The 22,293-nt window shown below is 37.3% G+C and overlaps 1 protein-coding gene across 1 annotated transcript in view; it reads right to left on the bottom strand.

Moving 5' to 3' along the window:
- The window catches only part of DPH6 (diphthamine biosynthesis 6), a 193,973-nt gene that overhangs the window by 163,635 nt on the left and 8,045 nt on the right, over positions 1-22,293 (bottom strand). Inside the window, exon 3 of the mRNA XM_068965283.1 lies at positions 21,615-21,808. Within this exon, the coding sequence (XP_068821384.1) occupies positions 21,615-21,808 (194 nt within the window). The remainder of the gene's footprint in view (positions 1-21,614; positions 21,809-22,293) is intronic.

The following is a 22,293-nucleotide window of genomic DNA, read 5'->3' as shown; positions in this document are numbered from 1 at the left end:
CTATATATGTATTATATATGTACTGTTATATGGTAATATCTGCATGAGTTAACACATATGTATTGCTGGGAGACAACAGAACACAGAGATTAAAAGTGCATGTTCTACTTTCTAGCTATATAACCTTGGATAAGTTATTTGTCCTGTATTTCAATGACTTATCTGCAAAGCAGGGATAATAAACAGGGCTGAGGTAAAAATAAAATATAATGTGTAGAGATTAGGGCAGGGCCTGGCAGGTAGTCCTCCATGAACAATAGCAATTATAATTACAAAAATAACTGAAAAAAATAAACATGGTTCAGCACTAATAATCAATACAGAGAGGAAACTAAAATGAGTTGCATGATTTAGTGTTCATACAATAAAAACTAATAGTTGGAGTAAGGCAAACTGATATAAAGACTAAATCAGGAAAGAAATTTCACCCTTGGATTGTTATAAAGTTGCATATGTAATATGGGAAAAATCTTCAATGGCATCCCCAGGGAAAATATATAATGAAAAATTCTGTGTATTTCTTATGGACAGGGCACCATGATGAGCATTACAGAGTATCCAAAATGGAAAAACACAGAGTCATGCCTTCAAGAGGTTATATACTAGCAAAGAAGATATAATATATTAGCAAATAAGGGTGCAAACAAAGCATAATGTAATGAAAACCCAAAACAGAAATTCAGAAGAAGAAACTTGTACTTGAGGAAATCAGGAACACTGCATTTGTATCCTTGTCCTTTTCTCCTTCAACGGAAAATCCAAAGGCCTATTAAGAACCATCCTGAAAACACACAGGACCCAAGTCTATTGGTCCTTCTCTGGTCATCTTCCTTTCTTACATGAAATAATAAGATGGCGTTTTTCACTCTATTATCTTTCAGTTCAGTTCAGTCATTCACTCATGTATGACTCTCTGACCCTATAGAATGCAGCACACCACACTTCCCTGTCCATCACCAACTCCCAGAGCTTCCTCAAACTCATGTCCATTAAGTCAGTGTTGCCATCCAACCATCTCATTATCAGTCATCCCCCTCTTCTCCTGCCTTCAGTCTTTCCCAGCATGAGGGTCTTTTCAAATGAGTCAGTTCTTCCCACCAGGTGGCCAAAGTACTGGAGCTTCAACTAAGATTAGTCCATTCAATGAATATTCAGGACTGATTTCCTTTAGAGTTAACTGGTTGGATCACCTTGCTGTCCAAGGGACTCTCAAGAGTCTTCTCCAACGCCACAGTTCAAAAGCATGAAATCTTCGGCACTCAGCTTTCTTTACTGTCCAACTCTCGCATCCATATGTAACTACTGGAAAAACCACAGCCTTGACTAGACGGACCTTTGTTGGCGAAGTAATGCCTCTGCTTTTTAACATGCTGTCTAAGTTTATCATAGCTTTTCTTCCAAGGAGCAAGTGTCTTTAAATTTCATAGCTGTAGTCACCATATGCAGTGATTTTTGGAGCCTGAGAAAATAAAGTCTCTCACTGTTTCCATTGTTTCCCCAGTTATTTGCCATGAAGTGATGGGACAGGATGCCAATATTTTAGTTTTTTGAATAATGAGTTTTAAGCTTTTCATTCTCCTCTTTCAGGATAATCAAGAGCTCTTCAGTTCCTCTTCACTTTCTGCCATAAGGGTGGTGTCATCTGCATATCTGAGGTATTTGATATTTTTCCCGGCAATCTTGATTCCAGCTTGTGTTTCATCCAGCCTGGCATTTCACAGGATGTACTGTGCATAGAAGTTAAATAGGCAGGTGGTGAAATATAAGCAGGGTGGTGAAATATAAGCAGGGTGGATATATAAGTTAAATATATGGCCTTGACATACTCCTTTCCCAATTTGGAACCTGTCTGTTGTTCCATGTCCAGTTCTTACTGTTGCTTCTTGACCTGCACACAGATTTCTCAGGCGGCAAGTAAGGTGGTCTGGTATTTCCATCTCTTAAAGAATTTTCCACAGTTTTCTGTGATCTACACAGTCAAAGGCTTTGGTATAGTCAATAAAGCAGAAGTAGATGTTTTTTCTGGAATTCTCTCGCTTTTTTGATGATCCAACGGATGTTGGCAATTTGATCTCTGGTTCCTCTGGCTTTTCTAAATCCAGCTTCAATATCTGGAAGTTCTTGATTCATGTACTGTTGAAGCCTTACTTGGAGAATTTTGAGCAATATTTTGCTAGTGTGTAAGATGAGTGCAATTTTGCGATAGTTTGAACAGTCTTTGGCATTGCCTTTCTTTGGGATTGGAATGAAAACTGACCTTTTTCAGTCCTGTGGCCACTGTTGAGTTTTCCAAATTTGCTGGCTTATTGAGTGTGGCATTTTCACAGCATCATCTTTTAGCATCTGAAATAGCTCAGTTGAATTCTATCACCTCCACTAGCTTTGTTCGTAATACTTCCTAAGGCCCACTGGACTTCACATTCCAGGATGTCTGGTTCTAGGTGAGTGATCACACCATCGTGGTTATCTGGGTCATGAAGATCTTTTTGGTATAGTTCTTCTGCTACCTTTTCTTAATCTCTTCTGCTTTTGTTAGGTCCATACTGTTTCTGTCCTTTATTATATCCATCTTTGCATGAAATGGTGCTTTGGTATCTCTAACTTTCTTGAAGAAGTCTCTAGCCTTTCCCATTCTATTGTTTTCCTCTATTTCTTTGCACTAATCACTGAGGAAGGCTTTCTTATCTCTCCTTGCTATTCTTTGGAACTCTGCATTCAGATGGGTACCTCTTTCCTTTTTCCTTTGCCTTTTGTGTCTCTTCTTTTCTCAGCTATTTATAAGGCCTCCTCAGACAACCATTTTGCCTTTTTGCATTTGCTTTTCTTGAGAATGGTCTTGATCACTGCCTCCTGTACAATGTCATATATCTCTGTCCATAGTTCTTCAGGCACTCTGTCTATGAGATCTAATCCCTTGAATCTATTTCTCACTTGCACATTATAATCCTAAGGGATTTGATTTAGGTCATACCTGAATGGTCTAGTTGTTTTCCCTATTTTCTTCAATTTAAGTCTGAATTTGGTAATAAGGAGTTCATGATCTGAGCCACAGTCCGCTCCCGGTCTTATTTTTTGCTGACTGTATAGATCTTCTCCATCTTTGGCTGCAAAGAATATAAGCAATCTCATTTCGGACCATCTGGTGATGTCCATGTGTACAGTCTTCTCTTGTGTCGTTGGAAGAGGGTGTTTGCTATGATCAGTGCATTCTCTTGGCAAAACTCTGCTAGCTTTTGCCCTGCTTTGTTTTGTACTCCAAGGCCAAACTTGTCTGTCACTCCAGGTATCTCTTGACTTCTTACTCTTGCAATCCAGTCCCCTATGATGAAAAGAACATCTTTTTGATGTTAGTTCCAGAAGGTCTTTTAGGTTTTCATAGAACCATTCAACTTCAGCTTTTTCAGCATTAGTGTTTGGGGCATAGACTTGGATTACTATGATACTGAATGGTTTGCCTTGGAAATGAACAGAGATCATTATGTCATTTTTAAGACTGCACCCAAATACTGCATTTCGGACTCTTTTGTTGACTACTAGGGCTACTCCATTTCTTCTAAGGGATTCTTGCCCACAGTGGTAGATATAATAGTCATCTGAATTAAATTCAGATTATCTTTGAGATCTTATTATCTTTGAGATCTTAATATCTTTCTTGAGAGATGCTGGACATTCACATCTGCTTTCAGGTGCACTAACTCCATGCTACTTTCCTCTTTGCTTTTTGGAAGCCATAGAAGCCCCTTCTGACTTCATAGCACATAGCATATTATAGGCTTAGGGGACAATAGATTCCTAACTTGAATAATAATGGCTACAAGTAGCCAAGTAGCCTAGGCTACAAGGCTTTCTGAAATTGACGGTTTAAACAGTAATACTCAAACTTTAAAAAAAGATCATTTGGGGAGTATAATAAAAATTTAGACCTCTCATTATAAAAATTTATATTCACAAAAGAACTTCACAAAAATTTCAGGGTTCAAAAACACTTCTCCCCTCTAGGTTAAGAAAGCCTGTCTTAAAATATCACATTACCCTGCACTGAACTCCACTAGACTGACTCTTATTAGCTTCCTGTGATCAAGTCCAAACTATACGATCAGTAAAAATCAGTAAAACTTGTGTGAGGTTTAAGGAAGTCACAAAAATGACTGTGAGACAAATAAACATTATTAAAGGAGTGAAATTGTGAAAGGCTCAAAAGGGAAGGCCATGGGGTATGTACCAAGTGACAATGACTCCTCCTCCTCTCTGGTAACCTTGCAAAATTACTACACAGAAAGGAATTCACAAGGGAACTTGTTTTATAACAGACCACTGACCATTTCAATTGCCCTGGAACCAATCTTATAATAGGTAGCAAAGAATTTTGCACACAGAACAACTTCTGATTTGTATAGAAATATAAGGATCAATATTAGCTAAAGTAAGTCTAATTAAACAACTGCTCATTGAGCACCTACTCTGTGCAAGTACACAAAATGATCACATGGTTCAGCACTGTAGATTCTATGAGCAACGGTGGGATAATTCTGCTGGCAGTAAAAGATAACTGCTCTTATAAACAGGAGTACGCGTAACAGTTCTATTTTAATGCCTCTGCCTTGTTTTAGAGCCATTTTTAAAATCCCTTAATTCTTTATATACTGTCTCAAAAGTTGAAAATTCTCTAAATTTCATTAATGTAACTTTCAATTAAAGTTTTTGCTTGAGGCTTTTTACAAATGAGTTAATAGAAAATACACTGACTCAATTTTAAAAATAAGCATAGAGTTAAACCCTAAAAGAACATGCCAAAACAAATTTTAATGGAAAAAAAAAGCATCTAGCAATAAGATCTTTGGGTTGCTTCTTTATCTTCTTTTGAAACAATGCATGCCTCTGTTTACCTATATAAGAAACTGGATAGGAAACATTAACTCTACACATCCTTTGGAACATTGTACTACTGGACTAAAAGAGTCTTAAAAAAAACTCTGGAGGGCCAAAAATTATAGGCAACAAATGTAGAAGAATAAATTCAATCCAATATATAATATAAATTTGCCCCCATTAAAACCTCTTTCACAATTTGAATGATTACCTCTCTTTTTCTTCTCTGCATTAACATACTAATAAAGTCAAGAGGAATTACACTCATCTCAATGGCAACTTGAAGCCACTACTTAATATACTAATGGAAATTTGTATGCAATAAAAAAAAAATTGATTTTATTTAGTTTTACTAGAGTATTTGGGAAGCTAGGGAGTAAAGACGAAAGAAAATCTGAGACTGACATAAAATTGGCAGGTTTTAAAAAAACTAAATTATACAACATCTTTTATTCTAGAAACCTAAAGAGGCTCTCATATATTTTCTCATTTATTCTCAAAACAAATAAAAAGGATAGAATGAAGCTATATACAAGTTTACAGATAGAAAAAGTGAACTCCAGAGAGTAGATGAACATAATGCCTGTACAGTCCAAGGAGTGTGTAGGGTTTCATAAAAAATAAAAAAGAACAAAATACAATCCTTGCCCCTTGAAGTAATTATAACTTTTGAACAAAAACCCACTACAGAAACAAAACACACAACAAAACAAAGCCAGTAGTTCTGGATATTAAGATAGATTAAGTACTATAAGAGAAGTACAATGTTGCATGAAAGTCTCAGAGAAGAAGATAGTATACTCAAGCGGGGCATTTCAAGGAAGGAATCAAGGAGCTGCCGTGTGAAAGAATGAATTGGAGAAGAAAAATTATTTCTGAATAATACATAGCACTAGGCAGGAAAGACAAGGACTATGTGGGGAAGAAAGAGTCCTGACAAGTCTAGTGCAGGTGAAACATAGGTTCTGTGTGGGGGAATACTGGGAAAATGTGAAAGAGAAGATGAAGTAATACTGCAGAGAACCTGGGGGTCAGCGGAAAAGATTTCTGATGAAGAGAAAAATGTGCCTGGATCTATGCTCTAGAAAAACTAACCTGGCAGGAGTTTCCAGGAGACATTATGGAGTGTGAAAGACTGGAGAAAGACCATGGTAATTTGAATCCCACCTACATACATTACTATTATGTCAAAAGCATTAGTACTGTACATTGCACTCCTCTGTAGGTACTGTATTATTTATTTAAAGTCATGAAATAGGATAGAATATTTCAGTTGCTGTGTACTACATACAACTCTATGAAGAAAATGTAAAAGGACCAACAAGACTAACATTTATTAAGAGGTAATCTTGATTAAATTAACCCAGATGGATATGAAGTATCTTCTATACCATCCTATACAGATTAAAGAGATGACAAAGTTAGGGTGCTGCAAATTGAGGATCACAGTATTTGTAATAGACAGCTACCATAATTCACTTTGATCATCAACACTGCCCAGGGAAAGCTGAGTAGATTAGCCATGTAACTGTCAGTTACTAAGGCACCTTACATAGACTCCTTGTTCCCTTTTATTTCAATACTACCATCAAGCCTTATCCACCCACCTCTTCAGTGTCCCCTCTTCAACTCTCTCACTTGTATTCCCCCAGCTCATGTGCTCAGAACCTTTCAGCTAACCAAGTATCTGAGTTTTCAGTTTGAACCCTTATCTCCAGTCCACAGGGTCTCAAACAGTCAGACATGGCTAAGCAACTGAACAACAACATCCCACTTCTTAACATTATTAGTGGTTCAAACTAATGCCCTTGAAGCTTCCTTCAGCCATATATTTCTACATCATTTCTTCTGCAAAATCCTTCAAGGTGGTGGCTTTCAAATTTGTTTAATTGCAACAACTTTTTAACAGGAAGAAACATATATATATATATATATATATATATATATATAAAATGTTAACAGCTTAGCATGCACATCACACATGTGTATACACACACACGTTTCACAAAATAATAAATAACCTTACCATGTACAATGGATTTTTATATTTTCTATCTTATTGTAGGTTCTTTCACTTAAAGGAAAAAATGTGACTGCTAAATTCAGTTTGGAAAATATCGCCTTGGGTCTCTTCACTGCCTGAACTTGGTCTAAAATGTAAGTCACTCTTCTTGGTAGCTTTAATCTACCTTTCCAGACTTATTCCCACTACTCCTTAAAATTGAGTTTTAGCCAAACTGAACTACTATTTCCGTAATATATCTTATGATTTCCTGCTTCCATGACTGTGGCTAAACTAAGCTCTTAATTTGCAACATTCTCTTAGGCATATTCCATGCTTGCCTTTGTCAAAATTGAAACAACCTCTAAGGATATCCTAGTGGATATCCTAGCCACAGGCTTCCTAGTGGCTCAGAGGGTAAAGCGTCTGCCTGCAGTACAGGAGACCTGGGTTCGATCCCTGGGTTGGGAAGATCTCCTGGAGAAGGAAATGGCAACCCACTCCAGTTCTCTTGCCTGGATGGAGTCGCAAAGAGTCGGACACGACTGTGCGATTTCATTTTCTTTAAGAATATCAAACGTAACTTCCCCTGGAAAGCCTCTAGTGACTTCCCAACACAGGAGACTTTTTTCTTTTCTGAATCCCCACAGCTCATTAAAGGCACACTCTAATGGCAACTCTACATTATACTAGTTTTTTGTTTCTGTGTATTATCAGGATCTTGTACATCTCTTTACTTTACAATAGTGGTACATTATAAGCACTCAATTAATGTTTACAAAATTAAAGACTTGAAGAGTGAAGGTAAAAGGAGAAGGGGGTGGCAAAGGATGAGATGGTTAGATAGTCTCACTGGCTCAATGGACTTGAATTTAAGCTCTGGGAGATAGTGAAGGATGGGGGGAACCTGGCGTGCTGCAGCCCATGGCGTTGCAGAGTCGGCCATGACTTAGTAACTGAACAACAATGACAAAATGAAAGACGTTAGAAACGTCTCTAAATATTAATAGTATCAGTATAGGTTAAAGTTAACAGGAAAAGTCAAGGTCAATTGACACATATTTTGATTCTCACATGTCATAAAACAAGACCCTATTAAATCATTTCCTATCAATTAAAAAACCTTCTAAATATTTATTGACATTATCATTGATTTTATGATTAATTTGAGGTTTGTAGTAGCATGTGTGTGTGCTCACTTGTTCAGCTGCGTCTGGCTCTCTGCAGTCCCATGGTCTATAGCCTGCCAGGCTCCTCTGCCTGTGGGATTTTCCAGGCAAGAGCACTGAAGTGGGGTGCCATTTTCTACTCCAGGGAATCTTCCTTACCCAGGGATCAAACCCACGTCTCTTGCATCTCCTGCATTGGTTGATAGATTCTTTACCGCTAGCACACCTGGGAAGCCCCACTTTACAGTTTAGGCACTACAAATTGCTGAATGAAGATGTTCCCTATTTAAAAGGGAAAACCAACATAAAAAGTTCAATTCACAACCTATCATTTTGTTGTGAGACCACCAACAGAGTCTTATGTTACAAAAAAATGTAAAGACAACAATAAAGGAATACAGTAATCTACACTTATAAATCTTTGTAATGTGTTCTTGGTTATTTAATAGAGAAATTAACAAAGATGTGGTAAACTACAGGTATAGAAATGAAATAATGGGCTGTGGAACAGAAGCATACAACTAGCATCTTAGACAACTCCAGAAGTAGACATTAACAAAGGATTTCTTAAAAAATAAACAGTAGCATAGTCAGGAAAATAGTAAAAAAAAAAAAGTCAATAGGACACAAACATCAGAGTTTGAAAAGCATAAAAGAAAGAAATTTGAGAGACAAGTCAAACATACCCAATACACTTTAAAATATATAGAGTAGATGATAAGATAGAAAAGAAATCTATGGTTCGTAGAAGAGAGGAAAACAAGGACATAAAAGTAAGTCAATTGGTGAATTTACAGAGGCAATGAATCAGCCAAAAGATAAAGAATATGTAAGTGCATGTGTAATGTACACATACAATCACTGATACTAAGTTCAAGGGTGAGGAGACAGAATGACAGCTTTGCTAGGATGAGGAGGTCACGTTTTTCAGGCTTTAAGGGAAATCTATAGATGAAGACTGTAGATCTGTGATAAGTTTATACACTGTAATAACTGACAAATATAATCTAACATTTTATTTCCAGACAGATCATCCATCAGGTACTTTTTCATGCATGCTTGACTTTAAGATCAAAAGGGCCAGAGATGGCACAGCCTCAATACAGACACACCTGGAAGTCAAAATGACACTGGTCTGTGCTATTTGAAATCTTCCTGTTTGGAGTCCAGAATCAATACTAGCAAAGCATTTCTTATGCCAAGGGACTAGGCTTAATGTCCATATCTTGGGAACTGACAGGGCTTGAGGCAAGCTGTACAATACTTAAGATCCAGGAGCAATGTGTACAGTGCTATGTGCCTGTTTAATTAGCACTATGGGTCCTCCCTGCAATCTTAAGGCCTCTTCTATGTTCTTCCCACTCAAAACTCTTTGGATTTGCCTTAAGCCATCCAATGATCTAGGGTTTTTTTCCCCTGAGATCCAAAGTGAAAAGAGATTCACAAAGCAATTTTCCACCATAATAAGGAGGTTTTCTAAGATACATGTATCAATCTGGAAAAGTATCTGCTTAGCATTTTCATGAAATATTCTGCAGCTGGAAATTATTCCTGGTAAACTTGGTGACACTGTCATATCAATAAGATATAATGTTTTGAAAAGTTTCACTATCATGTCCATTCTATTTAAGCTTCTAAATGAAAAACAAAAATAAAATTGCCAATGGTTTTACATCATATTTTTAAACAATGTTGTGACTTCCCTTGCATTAGATAAATTATTATATAAAGAATAATCTGTTACACTTCAGACTAATTTGTTCAACAATCCTTTAAAAGACATCTAAAGTAATGCTCAACATTCCCCAAGCCGGGCTTCAGCAATACGTGAACTGTGAATTCCAGATGTTCAGGCTGGTTTTAGAAGAGGCAGAGGAACCAGAGATCAAACTGCCAACATCCGCTGGATCATGGAAAAAGCAAGAGAGTTCCAGAAAAACATCTATTTCTGCTTTATTGACTATGCCAAAGCCTTTGACTATGTGGATCACAATAAATCGTGGAAAATTCTGAAAGAGATGGGATTACCAGACCACCTGACCTGCCTCTTGAGAAACCTATATGCAGATCAGGAAGCAACAGTTAGAACTGGACATGGAACAACAGACTGGTTCCAAATAGGAAAAGGAGTATGTCAAGGCTGTATATTGTCACCCTGCTTATTTAACTTATATGCAGAGTACATCATGAGAAACGCTGGGCTGGATGAAGCACAAGCTGGACTCAAGATTGCTGGGAGAAATATCAATAACCTCAGATATGCAGATGACACCACCCTTATGGCAGAAAGTGAAGAGGAACTAAAAAGCCTCTTGATGAAAGTGAAATAGGAGAGTGAAAAAGTTGGCCTAAAGCTCAACATTCAGAAAACGAAGATCATGGCATCTGGTCCCATCACTTCATGGGAAATAGATGGGGAAACAGTGGAAACAGTGTCAGACTTTATTTTTAGGGACTCTAAAATCACTGTAGACGGTGACTGGAGCCATGAAATTAAAAGACACTCCTTGGAAGGAAAGTTATGAGCAACCTAGATAGCATATTCAAAAGCAGAGACATTACTTTGCCGACTAAGGTCCGTCTAGTCAAGGCTATGGTTTTTCCAGTGGTCATGTATGGATGTGAGAGTTGGACTGTGAAGAAAGCTGAGCGCTGAAGGACTGATGCTTTTGAACTGTAGTGTTGGAGAAGACTCTTGAGAGTCCTTTGGAGTACAAGGAGATCCAACCAGTCCATTCTAAAGGAAGTTGGTCCTGGGTGTTCATTGGAAGGACTGATGCTAAAGTGGAAACTCCAGTACTTTGGCCACCTCATGTGAAGAGTTGATTCATTAGAAAAGACCCTGATGCTGGGAGGGATTGGGGGCAGAAGGAGAAGGGGACAACAGAGGATGAGATGGCTGGATGGCATCACCAACTTGATGGACATGAGTTTGAGTAGACTCTGGGAGTTGGTGATGGACAGGGAGGCCTTGTGTACTGCAATTCATGGGGTCGCACAGAGTAGGACATGACTGAGCAACTGAACTGAATATGCCAGGAACAAAGCTGGACACCAGAGATATAAAAGTGTACAGCACTGAGATTGTCTTTGAGGGTCTCACAGTATAGCAAGAGACAATCATATAAACAATCCGAGTAATGTACTGAGAAGTACAGTGGAGTTATAGACAAGCTGCCAAGATATAGGAATGTAAATCAGAGCCTATTTCACAGAAGGATATGAAGCAAGAAGGAGTTCAGGAGAACAAAGAGATAAAGGCAAAGAAAAGCACAGGCAAAAATCTCAGATACAAAAAAGCAGCTCCTGGAAACCTAATTTGTTCAATATAACTTGACCCAGAAGCTTGTGTGAGAATAGCAGGATCAGACAACAGGTGGGACTGCAAAGGCCTTTTCCTAAAGAGTATTTTTTGCCTGGCTAATTTGTTTGGACTTTATCTTAAACATAAGTATTTAAGGACTTAACGCAGATCATGCATGCATGCTCAGTCACTGAGTCATGTCCAACTCTTTGAAACCCTGTAGACTAGGGCTTATCAGGCTCCTCCTCCAAGGGGTTCCTTCCACCCCAGGGATTGAACCCACAACTCTTAGATCTCCTGCATTGGCAGGCAGATTCTTTACCTCTGCACAAATTGGGAAGCCCATTTTTACAGATCGGCTGATAATAATGTGGTACAAAGGTTGGCAGGTACACAAGGCAATACTGAAGGCAAGTGGACCAGTTAGAAGACTTGTACAGTCTAGACAAAAAACCTAGTTATGGTCAAAATGAAGTCAAACGGTCAACTTCAGAGGTAACAGAAGTAATATCAAAAGGTCCTAAAGATCTAAGGATTGTGGTTGAGATGGGAGGGAACTGAGAAAGTGGAAGTCTGGTAGTGAAGCCCCAGGTTACACTCAAGTAATGGGATAAATAACAATGCTTCTAACTAAGAGGGAAATATAGAAAAGGGAGCAAATTTGCATAAAAAGATAATGAGGAAACATTGAACTTGTTGAGTTTATCATGCCTATGGAGAAGGAAATGGCAACCCACTCCAGTATTCTTGCCTGGAGAATCCACGAGTCGCAAAGAGTCAGATATGACTGAGCGACTTCACTTTCATGAGCAACTAAATATACAGGTCCTAGAGTATAAGCTCACTGTTGTGGCTCTAATTATCAACTTTTTTTTTTTTAAACAAGCTAAGAAGGAACAGAAAGAGGGAGGGAGGAAGCCAAAAAAAAGAAGGGGTGGGGAGAAAGGGAAGAAAATACTGAAAGAAGAACCATCAAGAATGGCTCTCAAGCTTGTGAGCAATTGGAACCTATTTACTTTCAGGAATTTTGTTATTCTTGAACCCCCTACCACAGTTTAGCCTCCTATCAGCAACAGCCTCCTTTATATTTGGATATCTATCCTTCCAACACTGGGTCCTGTTCTTCCCCTAGTTCAGTTCAGCCGCTCAGTCGTGTCCGACTATTTGCGACCCCATGAATCACAGAACGCCAGGCCTCCCTGTCCATCACCAACTCCCGGAGTTCACACAGACTCACGTCCATCGAGTCCATGATGCCATCCAGCCATCTCATCCTCGGTCATCCCCTTCTCCTGCCCCCAATCCCTCCCAGCATCAGAGTGTTTTCCAATGAGTCTTTTCCATGAGGTGGCCAAAGTACTGGAGCTTCAGCTTTAGCATCATTCCTTCTAAAGAAATCCCAGGGTTGATCTCCTTCAGAATGGACTGGTTGGATCTCCTTGCAGTTCAAGGGACTCTCAAGAGTCTTCTCCAACACCACAGTTCAAACGCATCAGTTCTTTGGTGCTCAGCCTTCTTCACAGTCCAACTCTCACATCCATACATGACTACTGGAAAAACCATAGCCTTGACTAGACAGACCTTAGTCGGCAAAGTAATGTCTCTGCTTTTGAATATACTATCTAGGTTGGTCATAACTTTTCTTCCAAGGAGTAAGCGTCTTTTAATTTCATGGCTGCAGTCACCATCTGCAGTGATTTTGGAGCCCCCAAAAATAAAGTCTGACGCTGTTTCTACTGTTTCCCCATCTATTTCCAATGAAGTGATGGGACCGGATACCATGATCTTCATTTTCTGAATGTTGAGCTTTAAGCCAGCTTTTTCACTCTCCTCTTTCACTTTCATCAACAGGCTTTTTAGCTCCTCTTCACTTTCTGCCATAAGGGTGGTGTCATCTGCATATCTGAGGTTATTGATATTTCTCCCAGCAATCTTGATTCCAGCTTGTGTTTCTTCCAGTCCAGCGTTTCTCATGATGTACTCTGCATAGAATGTTCATCGCAGCACTGTTTATAATAGCCAGGACATGGAAACAACCTAGATGTCCATCAGCAGATGAATGGATAAGAAAGCTGTGGTACATATACACAATGGAGTATTACTCAGCCGTTAAAAAGAATTCATTTGAATCAGTTCTGATGAGATGGATGAAACTGGAGCCGATTATACAGAGTGAAGTAAGCCAGAAAGAAAAACACCAATACAGTATACTAACACATATATATGGAATTTAGAAAGATGGCAATGATGACCCTGTATGCAAGACAGGAAAAAAGACACAGCTGTGTATAACGGACTTTTGGACTCAGAGGGAGAGGGAGAGGGTGGGATGATTTTGGAGAATGGCATTCTATCATGTATACTATCATGTAAGAATTGAATCACCAGTCTATGTCTGATGCAGGATACAGCATGCTTGGGGTTGGTGCATGGGGATGACCCAGAGAGATGTTATGGGGAGGGAGGTGGGAGGGGGGTTCATGTTTGGGAACACATGAAAGAATTAAAGATTTTAAAATAAAAATTAAAAAAAAAAAAAAAAGAAGTTAAATAAGCAGGGTGACAATATACAGCCTGGATGTACTCCTTTTCCTAGTTGGAACCAGTCTGCTGCACAATGTCCAGTTCTAACTGTTGCCTCCTGACCTGCATACTGATTTCTCAAGAGGCAGGTTAGGTGGTCTGGTATTCATCTCTCTCAGAATTTTCCACAGTTTATTGTGATCCACATAGTCAAAGGCTTTGGCATAGTCAATAAAGCAGAAATAGATGTTTTTCTGGAACTCTCTTGCTTTTTCCATGATCCAGCGGATGTTGGCAATTTGATCTCTGGTTCCTCTGCCTTTTCTAAAACCAGCTTGAACATCAGGAAATTCACGGTTCACGTATTGCTGAAGTCTGGCTTGGAGAATTTTGAGCATTACTTTACTAGCGTGTGAGATGAGTGCAATTGTGTGGTAGTTTGAGCATTCTTTTGCATTGCCTTTCTTTGGAATTGGAACGAAAACTGACCGTTTCCAGTCCTGTGGCCACTGCTGAGTTTTCCAAACTTGCTGGCATATTGAGTGCAGTACTTTCACAGCATCATCTTTCAGGATTTGAAATAGCTCAACTGGAATTCCATCACCTCCACTAGCTTTGTTCATAGTGATGCTTTCTGAGGCCCACTTGACTTCACATTCCAAGATGTCTGGCTCTAGATTAGTGATCACATCATCATGATTATAGGGTCATGAAGATCTTTTTTGTATAGTTCTTCCATGTATTCTTGCCACCTCTTCTTAATATCTTCTGCTTCTGTTAGATCCATACCATTTCTGTACTTTATCGAGCCCATCTTTGCATGAAATGTTCCCTTGATATCTCTAATTTTCTTGAAGAGATCTCTAGTCTTTCCCTTTCTGTTGTTTTCCTCCATTTCTTTGCATTGATTGCTGAAGAAGGCTTTCTTATCTCTTCTTGCTATTCTTTGGAACTCTGCATTCAGATGTTTATATCTTCGCTTTTCTCCTTTGCTTTTCGCCTGTCTTCTTTTCACAGCTATTTGTAAGGCCTCCCCAGAAAGCCATTTTGCTTTTTTGCATTTCTTTTCCATGGGGATGGTCTTGATCCCTGTCTCCTGTCCAATGTCACAAACTTCATTCCATAGTTCATCAGGCACTGTATCTATCAGATCTAGACCCTTAAATCTATTTCTCACTTCCACTGTATAATCATAAGGGATTTGATTTAGGTCATACCTGAATGGTCTAGCGGTTTTCCCTACTTTCTTCAATTTAAGTCTGAATTTGGCAATAAGGAGTTCATGATCTGAGCCACAGTCAGCTCCTGGTCTTGTTTTTGTTGACTGTATAGAGCTTCTCCATCTTTGGCTGCAAAGAATATAATCAATCTGATTTCAGTGTTGACCATCTGGTGATGTCCGTGTGTAGAGTCTTCTCTTGTGTTGTTGGAAGAGGGTGTTTGCTATGACCAGTGCATTTTCTTGGCAAAACTCTTTAGTCTTTGCCCTGCTTCATTCCGCATTCCAAGGCCAAATTTGCCTGTTACTCCAGGTGTTTCTTGACTTCCTACTTTTGCATTCCAGTTCCCTATAATGAAAAGGACATCTTTTTTGGGTGTTAGTTCTGAAAGATCTTGTAGGTCTTCATAAGACTGTTCAACTTCAGCTTCCTCAGCGTTACTGGTTGGGGCATAGACTTGGATAACTGTGATATTGAATGGTTTGCCTTGGAGATGAACAGACATCATTCTGTCGTTTTTGAGATTGCATCTAAGTACTGCATTTAGAACTCTTTTGTTGACCATGATGGCTACTCCATTTCTTCTGAGGGATTCCTGCCAGCAGTAGTAGATGTAATGGTCATCTGAGTTAAATTCACCCATTCCAGTCCATTTTACTTCTTCCCCTAGAACCACAGTAAATGTGGTTTCAGTAATCATGACTCAGTCTCTTGCTCCAGGACTGGTACAGGACCTAGACCTGTCACATCAAACAAAATCATCTTCTCCCAACAACAGGTTCATGGATGATACAAGTCAAGCCACTGAATGACAATGAACCATAATTGTATTTTTCTTCCAGCTATTTGAGATTACCACTTTTCCTACTAAGTATGGACTTCCCAGGTAGCACAGTGGTAAAGAACCCATCTGCCAATGCAGGAGACACAAGAGATGAAGGTTCAAACCCTGGGTTGGGAAGATCCCCAGAGCTGTACATGACTGAGTGTGTGGGCACATGCGTGCACGCACACACACACACACACACACACACACACACATATGAGCTAGAAAGGATGTAATTACAAGCCATCTTCTGACTACAGGGGTCCAAATCGAGAATAGAATCAACAGAAAGTAAAGGCAAGAGATTAAAAATGGGTGTGTCTGTGTGTGTTTGTGTTCTGATTACATAGTTTGTATCTATCTTGTTTCTAATCTACTTAAAGCTAACTTATCTTCAGGTCATTATCAGTAAATTCTCTTTTTATTTAAATCAGCTTGAACAAGACTTTCTGCTTCTTGTAATCAAAAGAATTTTAACCAATATAAAGGGGGTTTCATGTTTGGGAACACATGTAAGAATTAAAGATTTTAAAATTTAATAAAAAAAAAAAAAGAGTAAAGTAGTAATCAATGTTTTTTAAAAATATTAAATTAAAATTCATTTAAAAAAATCAGTTATTCACGTCTTTCTATCAACAGTAAATATTCTATTGAAAAAAGAAAATTATGCATTTATTGTTGCATTTAAATTAAAACTATCCACTAAGTAATTTAAAATCATATTTAACATAATTAATACCAATATAAAATCCATAATGCAAAAAAGAACATGAAACAAGAAAAGTATTAAAGATTAGAAGAGGAAGATTGAAACTTAGGGAAGAATATTAAATGAATTTCATTAGAATGAAATTAACACAGATTTCTGGATCAAGAGATTCCATTAAAATGAAAACAAAGTTATAAGCTCTAAAAAAACAAAGAAAACCGGTGGGGAGACATCAACGGAGTAGGGATTTCAATTAGATTCTTGAGTCAGAAACCAGCAGAAGAAGGAACAATGACTGATAAATCAACAGAGGAAGTTGTAACCCACAGTTTGTATAGGAGAGAAGAAAGCCAAGAAAGGAGCTAAACAAGGCCACACTATCCTGAGCTCCAGGTATAACAAGGATGAAGTGTGAAGCTGGAAAAACTGTAATCTCAAAAAATAGCATCTGTTCAGCTTTCCTATTGCCTTATTCTTAGATATGAACAAGTAACCAAGACATTTGAGAAAAGCCTTCAACATGAAAGAGAAGAAAACATGAGAAAACAGACCCCAAAGGACACACGAATATTTCAGAGAATGAAATGTTTAAAGACTCTAATCTGTATTTTAAGATGGATATAAGGATGTTATTAATACATCTATAGAAGGAAAAAGAGGTTGTTATTAAAAAGGAACAATCAATAAACAAGTAAAGTTCCTGATTGCTAAAATAAAAAGAAAATTTCAACAAGAAAGTAGGGTGTTTAAAAGAGAAACCTCACAGAATGTACAACAAAAAATAGAGGTGGAAGATATGTGAGAAGAGACAAGAGACATGAAAATTCAAAGTGGGAGGTCTAAAGTATGATCAATTACAGTACCAACAAAAGAGAATAAAGAAGATCAAAGGGAGTCAGATATCAAATAATGGAAGGGCATTTTGCAGAGCCATCCTCACACTGCAATTCTATTGCCTCTGCCACTTTTTGTGTGTCAGATTAGACAGCAGGTTCTCCTCTTTCTCTATCAAAAAAAGAAAGCAGTAGCAGTTTTAGGTCTCATATCCACATATTGCTCCGTGCAGGAGAAAGACCTTATCTTTTGCCAACTGTCCATCATCATACGTTTCATCCTATGTGGTACAATGCAGATTAATAAAACCAACCCTGACCTAATGGCTAGGGCCAGGATGCCATGCTGTGACTGGCTTTCACCTGGATTAGGATAAAAGGAAAGAGGTATGCTGCTCCTCAATAGAAAACTGTAGGAAGGATACAGGGAAGCCACTTTCAACGTCCAGTGTGCTGCTGTGACATTTCATTACATCAAACATAACGACACAATCATAAAAGACAACAGAGAAGAAACACGAGTCAGCTAAAAGGAACAAATATCACACTAGCATGAAACTTCTCATCACAAAATGCTAGAGGACCATGGAACAATGCCTTTAATGATTTGAGGAAAAGTGACCTTCATCCTAAAATATTAAATTTAATGAACATACTAATCAAATATGAGGGTAGAATAAGAACATTTGCAAACTGCAAGGACTTGAAAGTAACTTCTGTAAGGAAATCTCTTATTGATGGATTCCATTGAAATCAGGGAATAAACCAAGGAAGAGGACAATATCAGATCCAGTAAGAAGCAGCTCCAGTTGAGAAAGAAAGAATAAGTGATCCTCAAATATATTCTTTATAGAGTTATGGTATTTAGACATATCATGCAGAAACTATTGCACTGCTTTATGTGACTTAAAAGAAAAACACCCCAGAATTTGAAAATTACTATATTTTTAGAGAATAATACAAGTTATCTATATGCCAAACTAACCCAGATGAGAATCAAATGATATTTTAATATTAAAGAAATTTTAAAGAATAAAAGACTAGCTATATGAAAGCCAGATATTTTGCAAACAGCTTGAGATATATATATATATACACACACCTGTCATAATCACCTGACAATCCATAAGACATAAAGGCTTATTCCACTTCTATTAGCTTTCATGACTTCTATAAAATGTTGATAGTTAGGAAATCTTTAATTCTGCAAATTCTTCCAAGTCTTTCCTACTTCTTTTAAGCAATTAGTCAATTAAATTCTTTGTAAAAAAAAACAAACATCTCCTATTCAAATATTAGCTCTAATATCTGGGGGTAAAAAGAGTTAACAACAACAAAAGTCTGACATACATGTTAAAGTCACAAAACTACAACTTGTTATAAATAAATGTTTAAAATGAAAATGAATCTAAATGCTTTCAATTCTTCATTAATATTCAAAGGATTAAAAAAATGCAATTCCATCTTTTTCTTGGAACAAGGGAAGACGAACTTGAAGAATTATAGCTCTTCTCAACTCGTTTTTTCCCATAATTACTCAATTATTCATTAGAATATGTAAGACCGCTATTGGAATCTTTGCACCAGTGTTTCATAAATGGATTTAACTATAAAAGCCTGGTTATACAATCTCTTCCATAAAAGCAGTATATTTCTGATATTTATGTCCTTAAAATATCCTATAGTAAAATTAATATTTTTGCACAGGAAAAGAAGGAACTATTTAGTCCCAGACAACCTGATAACATCTCTTTCAGCTATAGTTATAATTATCATGTACGAACTTCCAAAGCAGAAGTTGTCAAGATTTAACATTAACATTAATTTATGTCATAACTGACGGTTACTATAAAGATAATGGCAAAGCATCCATTTCTCCAAAGACAAAACGTATCAAAAGGGAAATTTCTTCTTAATTACTACTAATCAGCCCATTTTTAATTAAATTGATTAGTAATTTATTATCTTTCCCTTTCTCGGAAGGGTGTTATTATCACAGTTTCTCCAAAGTTATCAGTTATCAGTGGTTTTTAAGCAACCTAATTACCTGTAGTATTGAGTCCTACCATTTTGTAATGTTGGCTTATGCTACAAACTTAATACCTAGTTTCTTTGTACCCTGAGGAAGAATTTTGAGAATGAAGAATTTGCACTCAATATTTCACACCTCAAAGTGAATGTTGTCAAAGTCTTAGTGGTTCACATGGATAGAGGTGAAATTTCTTTTATGCCTTCTCTGTTGTTTGACAGGACTTTCCAGTTGGTTCAGTGGTAAGAAATCCACCTGCCAACACAGGAGACACAGGAGACGTGGGTTTTTTCCCTGAGTTGGGAAGATCCCTTGGAAGAGGAAATGGCAACCCACTCCAGTATTCTTGCCTGGAAAATTGCATAGACAGAGGAGCCTGGTGGGCTACGGTCCATAGGGTCACAAAGAATTAGACATGATGATAATCAAAATAGTTGTTATTAGCATGTATATTCCTAAAAGGAAGAAATCAGGTCCCTGCGATTTCCTTTGAAAAGTATTTACCTTTTATGCTACCCATATTCAAACAGCAATTTTTTTTTCTAAATAGTAAATTATAGAACCATTCTTTCCCTTTCAGTTTTGTTTTTTAAAGGCTAAATAAAAATAAGAATTTTCTGTGTTGGAGAAGACTCAAGAGTCCCCTGGACTGCAAGGAGATCAAACCAGTTAACCCTAAAGGAAATCAGTCTTGAATATTCCTTGGAACGACATGCTGAAGCTGAAGCTTCAATATTTTGGCCACCTGATACAAAGAATGGACTCACTGGCAAAGATTCTGATGCTGGGAAAGATTGAAGGCAGGAGGAGAAGGGGATGACTGAGGATGAGATGGTTGGATGGCATCACCAACTCAATGGACATGAGTTTGAGCAAGCTTTGGGAGTTAGTGATGGACAGGGAAGCCTGGCGTGTTGCAGTCCCTGGGGTCACAAAGAGTCAGACACCACTGAGCAACTAGACTGAACTGAACTGATATAGAAAATAAGAGATATTTTCAAAGTTAAAAGAATTGAAGTTTCATATATTTTTAAAATCAAAATTCTTAGCTAATATTAGGCTTTGATCAGCATCAAATCTGAAGTACAGCACTAAAGTAGCTATTTGAGACTAGCAAATTTTTTCATGACAGGGGTTCATAACATCTGAAAAGCTAAACTTCTCTAAAGAATGAGAAAATAAAATGCAATGTCCCTTGGTACAAGAAGGGACAGAAATTTTCTTTCCTTTGTAAAAAAATAAGACATCAAGGAAATATTTGGTTTAAATTCTCTATTTTACTAGCTACACCTTATATGAATTGCCTGTAGTTGACCGGATGAAATTCATATTTAAGAGTACTGAACTGTATTAAAATAGTTGACTATATTAAGAATAAAAAGATGACTGCTTAATATAAAAGGATATCTATTAATTAACATTTACTACGTATAGTACCTGGTAGATAGATAAGTCCCATACTTTCTCTCCTCAATTTTCCATGCAGAGAAATTAAGAATGAATGCACAATTGCTGCAAACTCTTATATTCAGAAACTTAAGTATTTAATTTATAAACCTCTTTCACGAACTTAAAGTAAGGCTCAGTCTCTCTTTCGTTAGGTCTACTGAAATTTCACCAAAGCAGCAAGGTCTTTCTGGACCACTCACTGCCATCACTCTTCATCACCTTGACTCCGCTTCATCTTTCTTCACAGTACTTTTCACCACCACGCATATAATTTATTTGTTTGCTTACTGACCTGTCTCCTACAGAAAAGTAAGCTCCAACAAAACAAGACTTTTTCTATCTGTTCATTGTCCTATCCCCAGTGCCTAGAACTACATATAACAAGACATTCAAAAAAATATTTGCTAAAAACATGATTGAAAATTCATCAGCTCCAAAATCCTAAGGAAAACTTGGGTAAATATCAATTATCGGTGCCAAACTATACCAAAAATTCTATTTTTAAACAATATTTAATATAAAGGCATAGTAACAGTTTTCTAACTGAAAAGACAAAATAGCTTTTCAAAGAATAGTTGGGCTTCTTGGAGTTATAAAATATTTATTACTAAATAATTCAGTAAATATAATTTACTAAATTACAAACTAAACTCAGTAAATGTAATTAGTCGCTCTGCATACCTTAACAAGTTTCAAAAGGTCATAGAGATCTTCAACTTCATCACCTTCACATTTGGTGTACACTGGTCCCGTATCCATGCTCTTTCCCCTTATGGTACGGCGATAGAGGGGAAGAGCCATCGCTTCTGCATACAAATCAATGGCATGATGACCCACTGTCTGATACATGTAGCTATCCAGTTCATCTGACCCCTCTGCAACAGATAAAGGGAAATAATCAAACAGAATGAAAGACAGTGGGTTTGAAAGTCCACCTGAGTTTCACTGCCTAGAGAGCAGTCAATACAACTTGATTCCAAAAACATCAATAAGAACAAAAATATTCAAAACAGATGAATCACCTGAACCTTTTTAGTGATACAAATGAACTTAGAAATATACTGGAATAGGCTTTTTGATTTCTTTACTCTATTTTTTAGAAAAAAGAATCATGAAAATACATAAAGATTATTTGTAAAGATAGTCATCACAGCATTTTTTATAATATCAATAGATTAAAATTATAGTATATTCACATAATACTATGCAGCTATTAATATAATTTTGAAGAAGAGTATTTTCTAAAGTATGTTCTGCAGAATAGAAATCCCATGAGATATTATTAGGTACTGGATGAAAAAATAAAGGATTCTGTGGGCAAATGAATTTATATAAAAAATGAGGATAAACCATATTAAAT

Source organism: Capricornis sumatraensis, chromosome 2 (genome assembly GCF_032405125.1).
Source record: "Capricornis sumatraensis isolate serow.1 chromosome 2, serow.2, whole genome shotgun sequence".
Taxonomy (NCBI): domain Eukaryota; kingdom Metazoa; phylum Chordata; class Mammalia; order Artiodactyla; family Bovidae; genus Capricornis; species Capricornis sumatraensis.
This window is presented reverse-complemented; position numbering and strand designations above follow the sequence as displayed.